We start from the raw sequence: 11861 nt of genomic DNA on the forward strand, positions 1-11861 counted from the left end.
ACACCACAATGCTACTTAGTTTAATACTAAGTTATGGAGTATGGGGAGGCACAATTTTTTTTTAAAAAAGGAAGGGGAAGGAGCAGTCAAAAATTACAGGGTTGGGTGCAAAGTCATTATTGAAGTTTAACAGAATGGAGACTTTTTAGGTGGATGAGATAGACAGCTTGGTGCATTAAGCTGAAAGGAGGTTTATATATCATTATAAAGAATTCCCGCCCCCTCAAAAAAATGGTTGGAAAATGTCTCTTTATTACTGGACTATCACAATCAGAGTTTCAGTTCCATACAGTTTGATACATGCTGTTTATCAAGCAAGCAGTTTTTAAAAAGTCTTTTATAAAACACCACAATGCTACTTAATTTAATACTAAGTTGATGCAAAGTCATTATTGAAGTTTAACAGAATAGAGACTGTTTGGGTGGATAGACAGCTTGGTGCAATAAGCAAAAAGGAGGTTTATATACTATTTTAAAGGGTTTTTTTTTTTCCCCTGCTGAAAAAAACTGGTTGGAAAATGTGCCTTTATTACTTGGCTATCACAATCAGAGGTTCAGTTCCACATTTCCTAAAAGCTGTATGAGCAGCATGTGCTACAAGGCATGTGGGTGGTCCATTTCTGTTTTTCAAGATCAATTGTATTTATTTCACCTCTTCATTTGATCAGCATGCATGAGCCTATACCTTCCCGAAAGCCGCTCACAAATTCATGCAAGCATCCAAACAGATACTCTTTTGTTTTGTGGTTGGAAAGTGAAAGGAATGATAGCTTAGTGTTCCAAAAGACGTTTCCCATAGGAGAAGGGTGGGGCAGATACTGAGCTGGCAGAGAAAACTTAAGAAAATGAAAAAAAAAAAAGAAGTCTGCTGGAAAAGAGAACTTGTAGAATTGGAAGGACTAATGGCTGGCAACCTGAGGAGGTAGCTTATTGGTTGTTGAGAAGAGGCGATCCAAAGAGGAAAAGGTGCTGTGAGTTCCTTTCTACCCACTGCAGGGGCTGAAGTAATGGAAGATGTGAAGCTATATCGACCAGAGAGAAAGCTTATGCCAGCCTAAAAGGGTATGTTGGCCAGTACATTTAGCTCCTTACTTTTTTTCTAAATAAAAAGTAGGAAGAATATTTTATAAATAGTGTAGTGTATATGTGTGGGTACACGTTTGTTAAACCAATACTGCAGAATGCATACAGCTTATGCTCAGGCTGCATATTTAGTGCAGTAAAGGAAATGGTCCGTTTTACAATGCATTTTAAATCTTGAACCATGAGAGCCAAGCAAAGAATGGAACGTAGTTACCAAGTTGTAAATAACTCTTGCAAAGAAAAGCTCTAAACGCCAAGGTGAATGCTGCTTTCTGTCTTAATGAAAGGAGGGGAAATCATGACTTTTGCACTATGTCAAATCCTGTGAATCCACAACAGTCCCAGAGACAATCAAATTGTTCCACAGAGATTCAATGAGAGCCTGTTATTTATCTTCTATAATGGAGTTTCTTTCTGTGATTCTCGTTTTGTAACTTAAAGGGGCTTATTTTTTAAAAACAACTGAGAATCTATATCTTGCAAACAACCTGATGCATCATACTGGTAGTATATCCAATTCTAAGCAGCAGTTTTCATGATCAGATTATGAACTCTTGTTTTTCTTTGTTGTGAGAATCTCTAAATCTTCCTTCTTTGCCACTTTTGTACATAACATACCGCACATTGATTCAACTTTTCAAGTACTACCTTCCCACTCAACAACAGAAAATAGAACACACTTTTAGTTAATATTGAACAAACTTCTATTTTAGTTTTAGATAAAGTAGCTTTGCAGAGCCATAATGATTCTGAAAGAATTTAATAAAGTCACAGGGGAAGAAGTTGGTCATCCGATTGACTGATGTTGATGCTGCTAAGTTGTCCCCACCTGCAAACCAACACACAATATACAGCCTGTTACTAATAGAAACAGAATGCTGTCAGAGTGTGGATCACTAGGGCAAAATGATTTCTGTTCAGATAAGATGACAGCTGTAACTCCTAACTAAACTAGGCTCAACACCAGTTTGCCAGACTTGAGAAGAACTATCTACCTATGGTGACTCTATCTTTGGTACTGCCTGAGGAAAGCCTTAATATTCAGAAGAATATGGTTATATTGAGAGTTATATACTTCCTAATTTTATTTCTAGGCCAGAATGGGAATCTTGCACTTTCTTCTTTCATCTTTTTCAACACAAAACTTCAGTTACAGAAGAAACAGAGAAGTTCCTCCACATCCCAAATCTTCTGTAGTAGCCTCTTTAGTTATAACTAAAAAGGATATGAAAGAATGGTTTAGTTACAGTTTGGGAAGATATGGATATGATTTACAGACTTCTTCAATGGATTGTCATCTTTTCCCTCCATAATGTAAGCACCTTGGGTGGAAAGGCAAGACTTCAATGGATGAAGACACAAAACTGATTTCCACAAAAGGACTAGCAGAACTTACAACAAGATTTTAAATATGAAGATGGTAATTGCATCAAAAGATTTGTGTATTTATTGATTACTATCTTGCAAGAGGTTAGCCATTATAGGAGGTAAAAAGTCTTTCTCAAAAGCACTACAAAAAGCATCAGTTGAAAACAAGTCTTCATAAATCAGTCGTTGCTTATCCTTCCTTCTGATCCAAAATCCAAAACATTTTGATAACTTATATCAATCAGTTAATGACTTGTATTAGAAAAATAACCTGAGGTTGGAGTCTACTAAAATCAAACATAAACTATATATATAAGAAGAGGTGCCTCTTTGGTTATAGATAAATCTCATGCAAGCCAACATCCAAAGATAATGTCAATAAACAAGGATTTGAATATCTAATGGAATTTATAGATGGAAATGTTCACCAAGCTAGTTCACCGTTATTCAGGAGAGTAGCAAGGATTAGATTAAGTACCTGCTGCAGGTAAGGATAGGCTCAAATCCACATTGATGTTCAAGAATTCCAATCCTTCATGTACAAAGTCCAGTGTTTTCTGAGTCAAGCCCCACTCCTAATCATCCACTGAATTCAATCATATACAGTAGTATTCTTTAACTCAGCAGGATGTAAAAGAAACCTACCATAAAAGGTGCAACTCTGCTAACTAGAGTATTGTCACAAGCCTGGGAGCTTCTCGCATTCTGTTTTTCTTCCTTGGGTTCCACTTCTTTTCTGAGAAACACCTGTAGGAAAAATTAGCATGATGAAGATTTATTACGTCCCAATTATGGAAAATCACTGGAGAATAATCAAGTAGCTAAGTTGCTAAGGGAGCAATGGCAAAATGCAAACTTTTCAATGTTACTGTGTTTTATCAAATCCTCATCCTGATTATGCTCTAAGACACAGGTGTCAAACTCAATCGCATCACGTGACATATTGCGATGTTTTTTGGTCTTTGCAGAGCCGGGGTGAGTATAAGCCTGTGTGTGACACATCCGGCCCGCGGACTGCCACTTTGACACCCCTGCTTTAAGATGAGCATTGCACCCCAATGATTGTCAGTGAGACATGATTTTTAACAAGGGTTCTACCCATTAACTGTTGCTATATTGCAAGCCCACAGGTGGTCATAAGAAAATGAAATACACATTGCTTACATTTTTCTTTCACTTATTTTCATAAGAAATTATCAGTATTTTTTTAAATTATTGATTTTTTAAAACACACTTTGAACACAGTTCTTCATTTTTACACAAAGACTTAGCATGTGGATATGGAAAAAGAACACCAGTATCTCAGAACATTTTATTCTTGGCATCATCTATCTTCTGTTTGCAGTTAAGATAGAAAAGACCTTCATAATTCTTATATAAACAGAAAATCTATTAAAGTAATGGTGACTTCATGATAGATGAAGCATCATATACTGTATCTGTGAGAAAAGAATAAATTGCAATACTTATTCTAAAAGTATGTATTCTATACATTGGAAAATATTGCCTTCCTGTTATTGCTGAATTCCTGTAAGCTTCACTCAGCATATCCAATACTGAAATATCCTATGTTCATCGACTACTATCTGGAGTAGTTGTGACAAGAATATGCACACACCAAATGTGCATATTATATTCAGGAAAGTGGGGAAGTGATAGCAGAGAAATTACAGTGAATGGGACAAACATGTAGATGTCCAAGTATCTCAGACTAGTAGTGGGAGATAATTAGGTTTCTTTGCAATAAAACATAAAATAATGATATTGCAAACTTGCAAGCAACAAATAATAAGATAGTAATTGCACGATTTATAGCAAAGATGGGGAATTTCCACTGTGATAGGATATTTAATGAAAATGAACTCATAGATAAGTAGCACATTGATAAAAGTAGAAGAAGAATTAGAGCTATGTATGTATGTTACGTATATAAACCTGATACTTAACAACTTTCCGGTACAACAGCAATTTAATGGAAGTTAGAAATTAGAATAGAACAAAAATGTATACTGTAATTCTTATGCTTAGCAGCTCTGACATCTGAAGCTACAGTTTAATATTCAACTGTTTGGTTATATTCTTACTATTTTATCTGATTATGTAACATTTTAAAGGTTTTTTTTTAAAAAAAAGTCTAACTTTTTAATATTAGGATCTATCTATAACTTGGTGAGCTCAGTTTTCAGTATTTCTCTACTGCCATCTAGGGTTCATCAAGATTTTTGCAAACTGCAGTTGGTAGCTCTACCTAAATGAACATTTGCTTTGTTAACAACTTTAGGGTTTTCAACAGTACAAACCTAAGCAAACTTGTGTTGTATTTATGTAGTGTGAAATAAACTGCTTTGGTCCTTAAGTATCTTTCTCCCTATGAAGGTTTGATTAGGTAAACTAAAGTGTCCGTGGGCACCTGAAGAGTGGCGGTGCAAGTAACAATATCACGCATCAGGAGGCAACTGATGTAAATCGAATAACTGCATTGTTTGCACAACGGCATACTAATGTACATGTTTATGTGACTTTGATATTGTTGCAATTTCTACAGACACTCATGAAATTGTCTTGATCCTGAAGTCAGGAGGTTTCCAATGAACTTCATGAGTTTGGCGCTCAATTTCACTTTACAAAATGGTAGCCAACCTCTCTGATCATTAGAAGCATCAATGGGGGATGTTCTTTACTGTTTCAATATTTCTAGCAGTAACTGTGAGCGGGATCTTGGAGTTTTTGTGGAATGTGGACAACCAGTTAAATAAGAACTAACAGTGTGTGGCAGCATTAACAGAGAGATGCAATCAAGATCAAGCGAGGTACTAATACCACTCTATAAAGCCTTAGTAAGACCACTAAGACCAGTTTTGGTCACCACACTACAAACAAGACATTGAGACTCTAGAAAAAGTTCAAAAAAGAGCAACTAAGATGATTAGGGACTGGAGATTAAAACATATGAAGAATGCTTATAAGAACCAGGCATGGTAATCTAGTGAAGAGAAGGACCAGGGGAGACATGATAGCAGTGTTCCAGTATTTAAGAGGCTGCCACAGAGAGGAAGGTGTCAAACTATTTTCCAAGGCACCCGAAGGCTAGACAAAGAATAATGGATGGAAACTGATCAAGAAGAGATTCAACCTAGAAATAAGGAGAAATTTTCTGGCAGCAAGAACAATCAACCAATGGAACAGCTTGCCTTCGGAAGTTGTGGGAACTTCATCACTGGAGGCTTTTAAGAGATTGGACTGCCATTTCTCAGAAATGATGTATGGTCTCCTGCCTGGACAGGGGGTTGGACTAGATGACCTACAAGGTCCCTTCCAACTCTGTTAATCTGTTAATATCTATTTCTCTGAAAGAGTTTGATGTTGGAGTACATCTCTCAGAATGATCTCAGAAAATGGAAAACAGAAAACCCTCTCACAAGACCACATAACTCTCTTAAATACATAAATGCTAACTATTCCATCATCTCAAAAATAATTTGGAAGAAATGCCTCAGACTAATTGGAAGCATGAGCACATCTCTCTTCCATGGAAGCCTGAAAAAAAGTATGTTGCTATTTCAGGAGTCACGTCAAAGTTACAATGGTTAATTATAGGATTCCTTAGCTGCACTCCCGAGTTTCTTTTTTCAGAATTGCTCAAGATGTCTGAAAACAACAGCTTGCGTGAGGCCCTCAGCACTTTTCCAAATCACTTCTGAAAGGTGCATCCCTTCCATTTCAAAGCTTATTGAAATAAGAATAGTCTACCCTGGAACTGAAGTTCAAGGCATATGCATTAAGAGAAAGCCTAGAATATTGTCTGCAAAAGATACAAAAGATTTAGAATGCTTTAGCATGTAAATGATAGGCAGTTCAGCTACTAGACTAGATGATCCTTTATTTCTATTGTTTACAGGTTGGTTATTATTATTATTTTTTGCAAACATCTAATAACTATTCATTCTGTAATGTATGGTTTATTAATTCTGTAATGTACAGTAATCAGAAATGTTCCATCAAAGAGGTCAATATATGTTTATTTCCCCCAGCTGGGACCGCTTGGCCTCTCCCAGACCAGACTTGGGAGGGATAAGCTCGCAGGTGACATAAGTGCTTTATTTACATGTGAATCCCCCTCCATCCATCATCCACAGGCAAACAAGGCTGTCAGCACAAAGATGATCTCATCCTTCCTGCAGTTCTGCTCCACTTGGATTGCAGAGGTAGGGCTCCCTCCCCCAACATCTGATCCCATCCAACAAGCAGCAGCAGCAGCAGCAGCAGCAGCCAGGAGCACATGTGAAAACAAGAACCGAGTCAGTCTTACTTTAACTTTGGAATGTGGAGACTGCAACCGAGGTATGAACTGGCAAGAAGAATCTTCTCCGGCCGGAGAAGATACGAACAGTATCAAACCATTCATCCCATGGGACGGACGGGAAGCACTCATCTATATCTTAAAAGGCTCAATGCCGGAGAAACACATATGGGCTTTCAGAATGATTCTTGGCCAAGATTTCAAGGTCAGTTTGGTCAACACTTTCCACGGGGCTGATGAGATAACACAGGTTAGTCATGCCTGCTGAGAAACTTTTAAAAAATCTTGTCTTCGTTATTAAAACCGAAACAGAATGACACGGCCTCAACTTATCCCATTGGAACATGTTTCATAATTTCACAGAACTGACATCACATGCTATCACATAGCTGGCCTCAATATTATTTTTTTCTCCACGTATACTTACAATTCATTTAGGAAAGTGGCTACAAAACAACTGAATTATGAAACTAATGTAATCCTAGCCATCTTTCTGACAATATCTTTTGCCGAACCTTTTCTGAGATTTCCAAATGTTTCTCTCATTATCCTTTCTCTGAATAAAAATCAACACAATCTTGTAGAATGTAATCTTGTGGAAACATAAAAGGCAACTCTAGGATGGACCTCTGTTTATATTCAAATCCTAGTACCATTACAATACACAGGTTATTTTCTAAGTTGTTCCTGGCATTGCTTGGCATGATACTTTCTTACAATACATATCCAGAAATGACATAACCTGGTGTTTTAAAAAATGCTGGAAGATGGAAATTTAAATGCTTACTAATTGTATGAGAAATCTTTCCTAGACTTGTCCCACCATGTTCAGAGGTAATATAGTCTCATTACACCATCCACAGATTATCTCCACAACAAAACAAAACAGATGCAAAAAGAGAATAAGCCAAGAGATAAGAAATAGAATAAATAAATGGAACTAGAAAAATAATACTTGGAACCAGAAATCTCAAGGTCCCACTACTAGTTTTGAGAGGAGTTCTATGGAAAGATAATTAGGTAAAAGCAGGATACCATGTCTAGCTCAGAGTGATGCTTACTATGCAGTTGCTTGCATTTAAATGCTCTCAGAGGCAAAGTACTTTAAATAATAGTGACTAAAAATCGGGTAGAATTTAAGCAGCACATGTGTCTTGCCCCTGTAGGAAAAAACATTATTCTCTGTTCATGTTTGATTATATCAGACAGTGGGAAGAAATAAACTTTACCCCCTTGGGATCAAGTTCTCCAGAAAATTGTCTTCCTCAGCAGATACACTGGGGGCATCCTGAATTTCAGATCTCCATCACCCTTAATCCAGCTACGTGGGATTCCTTTTCACACAATGGCTTGCACAAAGATCCTAAAGCCAGACATAACCTGGCACTGTAGAGAGATTGTGAAGTGCAGAGTGCAGAACATAGCAAAAATAAAGAGAGAAATGAACGGCTTACCTTGAATTGCGATTTTCCTGCTTTGCAGTTGTTATTGTTGTAATTTTTCTCTGCACTGGTGTGGGAAGGCCCTCTGAATATCCCTTCTTCCCCTAAACCAGCTTTTCCATGCCAGTTGGACAAAGTAATCTTCTTAATGGAACGGGACAGCGAATTGCTATTGATGCAATCATCATTGGTGACCTCTTCTTCAATAGGACTAGCGTTTTTAAATCTTTCTCCAGCAGGCTCCAGAGACGTCTGAGCCAGATACAGGGAAACACACTCATTGAGGTTTTGGTGCAAGTCATGGTTATTCAGAGCATCGAGAGGAATGTCAGTACAGCTGTCTCTTGGAAATTCCAGGGAACACTTGGGTAGAGATAATTTGGTGCTAATCGTGAACGGTTGGACCTTTCTTGCTGTGCTACCGGACATTGTCTCCCTAGCACACGCCTTACAGGGGCCCTAGAAAAATGCTAGGACACAAGTCTTGATAAACTCCCCCTGCTTTTGGTAGGAAAGAAAGGACCGCTTGTAGGAGGGACCTAGAAAGAAAGGCAAAATCAGAAGTGACAAGATTTGCCTTGGCTTCTTCCATCCCATGCCAGAAAACTCAAGCCGTGGAGACTATGCCCCATTGGATCCAATCTGCTCTTCTTTTCCTCAAGCGTCCACCTTTGCGAGCTCTCTCACAAGTGAAGCTTCTCCTTAAATTGTTCCAAGAGGACTTCCAAACCTCCTTTGGTTTTCTAGCAGAAGTTACACAGCTGTCACCCAAGCCAGGTCTCTGGGCAGCGGTAGTTAGTTAGCTCTGTGAGGAAGTCACTCACTCATCGATCAGTTTTGCCGGAAAACAAAGGCGGGGGAGAGAGAGAGAGAGAGAGCGCAGAATCGAGGGAGGGAACTTGGTCTTGGCTTACTGAGCAAAGAGGAGAAAAAATTATTCAGAGCGCCTGGAAGTTGGGAGGAATGGTTTTTTTTGGGGGCGGATCTTAAGAAATGAGATCAAAAAATTTAATCTTCCCCTTGAGGGGAGAGCAGTTGGTAAATACTCCTTGAGCTCGCCTTATCTCTTGGCTGGAAGAGCGCCCTCTTTCCCACGAGAAGCCAAACGTCGCTTCCGATGGGGAAAACGGGGGGTGCTTGGAGGATACACGTCTTGCCTCCCTCCGAACCAGGCTCCGCTCCGGGGCTCTGACAGGTGGGGTGCCAGGATGACCACTTCCGAGCCCTGAAAATTTGGGGGAAGGGGGTGCCTCCCGCTCCCTCCCTCCCTCCCTCTCTGAATCCGTTTCAGTTGCCGTCCACCTTCTTGCGCAGGTTGAGGATGCAGAGCAGGCAGGTGAGGATGGCCTCGCGGGACTGCTGAGAAGTCAGGCGGGCCCTCAGGCGCCGGAGCAGCGGCAGGAGACGCTTGCGAGCCAGCAGCAACAGGCGAGTCAGAAGGGTGCGCAGAAGCAGGAGGGCGAGCAGCGGGGCGGGCATGCTGCGCTCAGGGCGCGGGCCTGGGATCTGCGGGTGTGGAGGGAGAGAGGTACAGATAGATGCGCCGAGGTCAGAAAGGAGCGGAGGGAAAAGGGGTGCATCCTGAATCAGCCCAGTATTGCGGGGGGGGGGGGCGGAAGGAGAGAAGGAGCGCCCCCCTCGCTGAAAAGTCCTCCCTTCCCTCCTTGCCCAAGCCTTAACTCTCTCTTCCACTCGCTATATTTAGCCCGGCTCTTCAGACCGGGAGTTCTTTTGCATGAGGTAATGTGGCTTGGACTCAGGGGAGAAGACGGCTTCCAAAAAACCTACGGGCTACTTCCACCATCTCCCGGGAAGATGGGGGACTTGGCTGGTCCGCTCGCTCCGGGACTGCTACCACCTACCGGAGTTCGGAGTTGTTGGAAGAGGAAAAAGAAAACGAAGCACGCAGACGGACTCTGGAAGTTTTTAAGAAGAGATCGGACAAGGCTTTTGTCTGCAACGGTGTAGTAGGGGGTTGGGCTAGAAGACCTCTAAGGTCCCTTCCAACTCTGTTATTCTGAAGGAAGGCCAAGGCGGGAAAGGGGTGAACAAAAGCATTTGGCACCGCGGGCGAGGGAAATGCCGGCGGCGGCAGCAGCAGCTGGCATTAACAGCTGCGCGGAATTCAACAGGTGAAGCGCTTCTCCACATTTGTCCCTTGCCGAAAAGCGCTTCCCCTGCAAGCATTCTCAGCTGTCCGAGAGGCCGGGAGCCAAAACGCCGGAGGCCCCCGTAGCGGCCGCAGTTTTGCATTCCAGGCGGGGGCTTCGTTAAAAAGTACCCGAGGGAGGCACCTGCAGCCCCAGGGGAGGAAGCAAACTTTTGCAAAGTCGCGAGTAGGGGGTTCAAAACGGGGGAAAGGCAGGCGGGAATTAAGGCTGTAACCCTCGCTGCAGCTCGTTGCCGGAGGACGCAAGGGCCGAGAGCAAGGCTGCATTCAAGGGGCTTTTGGAGCGGAGGCGGCTTCGCTTGCAAGCTCGCTCCTACCGCTAAGCGCGCGGGCCGTTTTATTTCTGGGAAGGGAAATTGCGGGTGGGAGGAGGGCAGGGTGGAACCTTCTGCTTTAGGGCCCGGAGTTGTCCTAGCAACAGAGCGCGTCGGAGGCGATGATGCAATTGAATTCCACAAGGATTGGCTCAAAGCGCGGGGACTCGGAGAGGAAAGTTCTCTGGGCGCTATGGCAACGGACAATACGGATTTTTCATCTCTGGAAGGCACAGGAGAAACCCCAAGCACTGCACGGCCAAGGGTTACAAATCCCAGTTGAGCCTCTACTGTGTATAGGATAGCTCTGCCCCAAACCCTCGTGATTCAAGAAGTGCATGGTGCGATCTCCGCTTTTCTCCCTCTTTTGGCCCTCTTGTGCTACGGAAGCCCAGAAGGTCCAGTTCCGAATGAGCCCGCCGGAGTGCTGCGTGATTAGAAAATACTTAGGGCCGAGTCTCTCAACTGGAGACTTTTAGAGGGATGCCGCACGTTTGAAACGCTTGAAGGAAACACGTAGGGTGCCTTGGAGAGGGAACGCGCTCGCGGGAGACGAAAATAAGAGATGCGCCCTTGCGCTGTTCTTCCACGCTCTGCCCTTAACGTTAAATTGTATGCGTGATTGCCCGCGAGTGTCAACATGTACGCCCTGGTTTCCTAACATTAAGCCAATGAGGGAAAGAATCAGAGAAGAGCTGGAAGGGACCTTGGAGGTCTTCTAGTCTAGCCCCCTGCTCAAGCAGGAGATCCTATAGTATTTCAGACAAGGGACTGTCCTGTCTCTTCTTCTTAAAAACCTCCAGACATGTAGGGAGCTAATCAAGTTTGTACTTATGCATTGTTTCAAAGACTGAACACAGAAACTAACAAGATCCAACTTCCTCCGTACTTCTCTATGCACATTCCCGGTAATGCCCAAATCGATAGTGGAATGAAAGGGGCAAGTGGTAGCAATTACATACCTGAGTAGTAAACAGCATTGGGCTGCAACATGTGTGTACTCCTAGCAAAACAAACAAACAAGATATCTTAGTCACATATTATACTGTAAGTTCATTCAGGCATGTGGGATCTGCATTTTGCATCTGCCATCCTGTTTTGTCGCAGAATACACTACGCATGTATATAAACCACAGATTTTTAGACTGTGTGGTAGCAGTGAGAATTATTTAAACATTCACAGG

At 41.8% G+C, this 11861-nt stretch overlaps 1 protein-coding gene and 1 long non-coding RNA gene across 6 annotated transcripts in view; one reads left to right on the top strand and one right to left on the bottom strand.

Annotated features, from left to right (window-relative positions):
• Nucleotides 1–9136, bottom strand: part of LOC113433168 (uncharacterized) — a 64468-nt gene extending 55332 nt beyond the window's left edge. For all 5 annotated transcript variants that reach the window (XM_087935523.1, XM_087935518.1, XM_026695569.2 and 2 more), the window contains exons 1-2: nucleotides 8206–9136; nucleotides 3097–3198 (exon numbers count right to left, since the gene is read on the bottom strand). In XM_087935523.1, the coding sequence (XP_087791649.1) occupies nucleotides 3097–3198; nucleotides 8206–8622 (519 nt within the window). In that variant the 5' untranslated portion in view covers nucleotides 8623–9136. The remainder of the gene's footprint in view (nucleotides 1–3096; nucleotides 3199–8205) is intronic.
• Nucleotides 9137–9261: 125 nt separating this feature from the next.
• On the top strand, nucleotides 9262–11465 carry LOC148127633 (uncharacterized). The gene is made up of 2 exons (XR_015743966.1): nucleotides 9262–9388; nucleotides 9508–11465. It is a non-coding gene; the product is annotated as an uncharacterized LOC148127633 (long non-coding RNA).
• Nucleotides 11466–11861: the final 396 nt, after the last annotated feature.

The sequence above is a fragment of the Pseudonaja textilis genome, chromosome 1, assembly GCF_049901715.1.
Source record: "Pseudonaja textilis isolate UNSWEBS1 chromosome 1, rPseTex1.2, whole genome shotgun sequence".
Taxonomy (NCBI): Eukaryota; Metazoa; Chordata; class Lepidosauria; order Squamata; family Elapidae; genus Pseudonaja; species Pseudonaja textilis.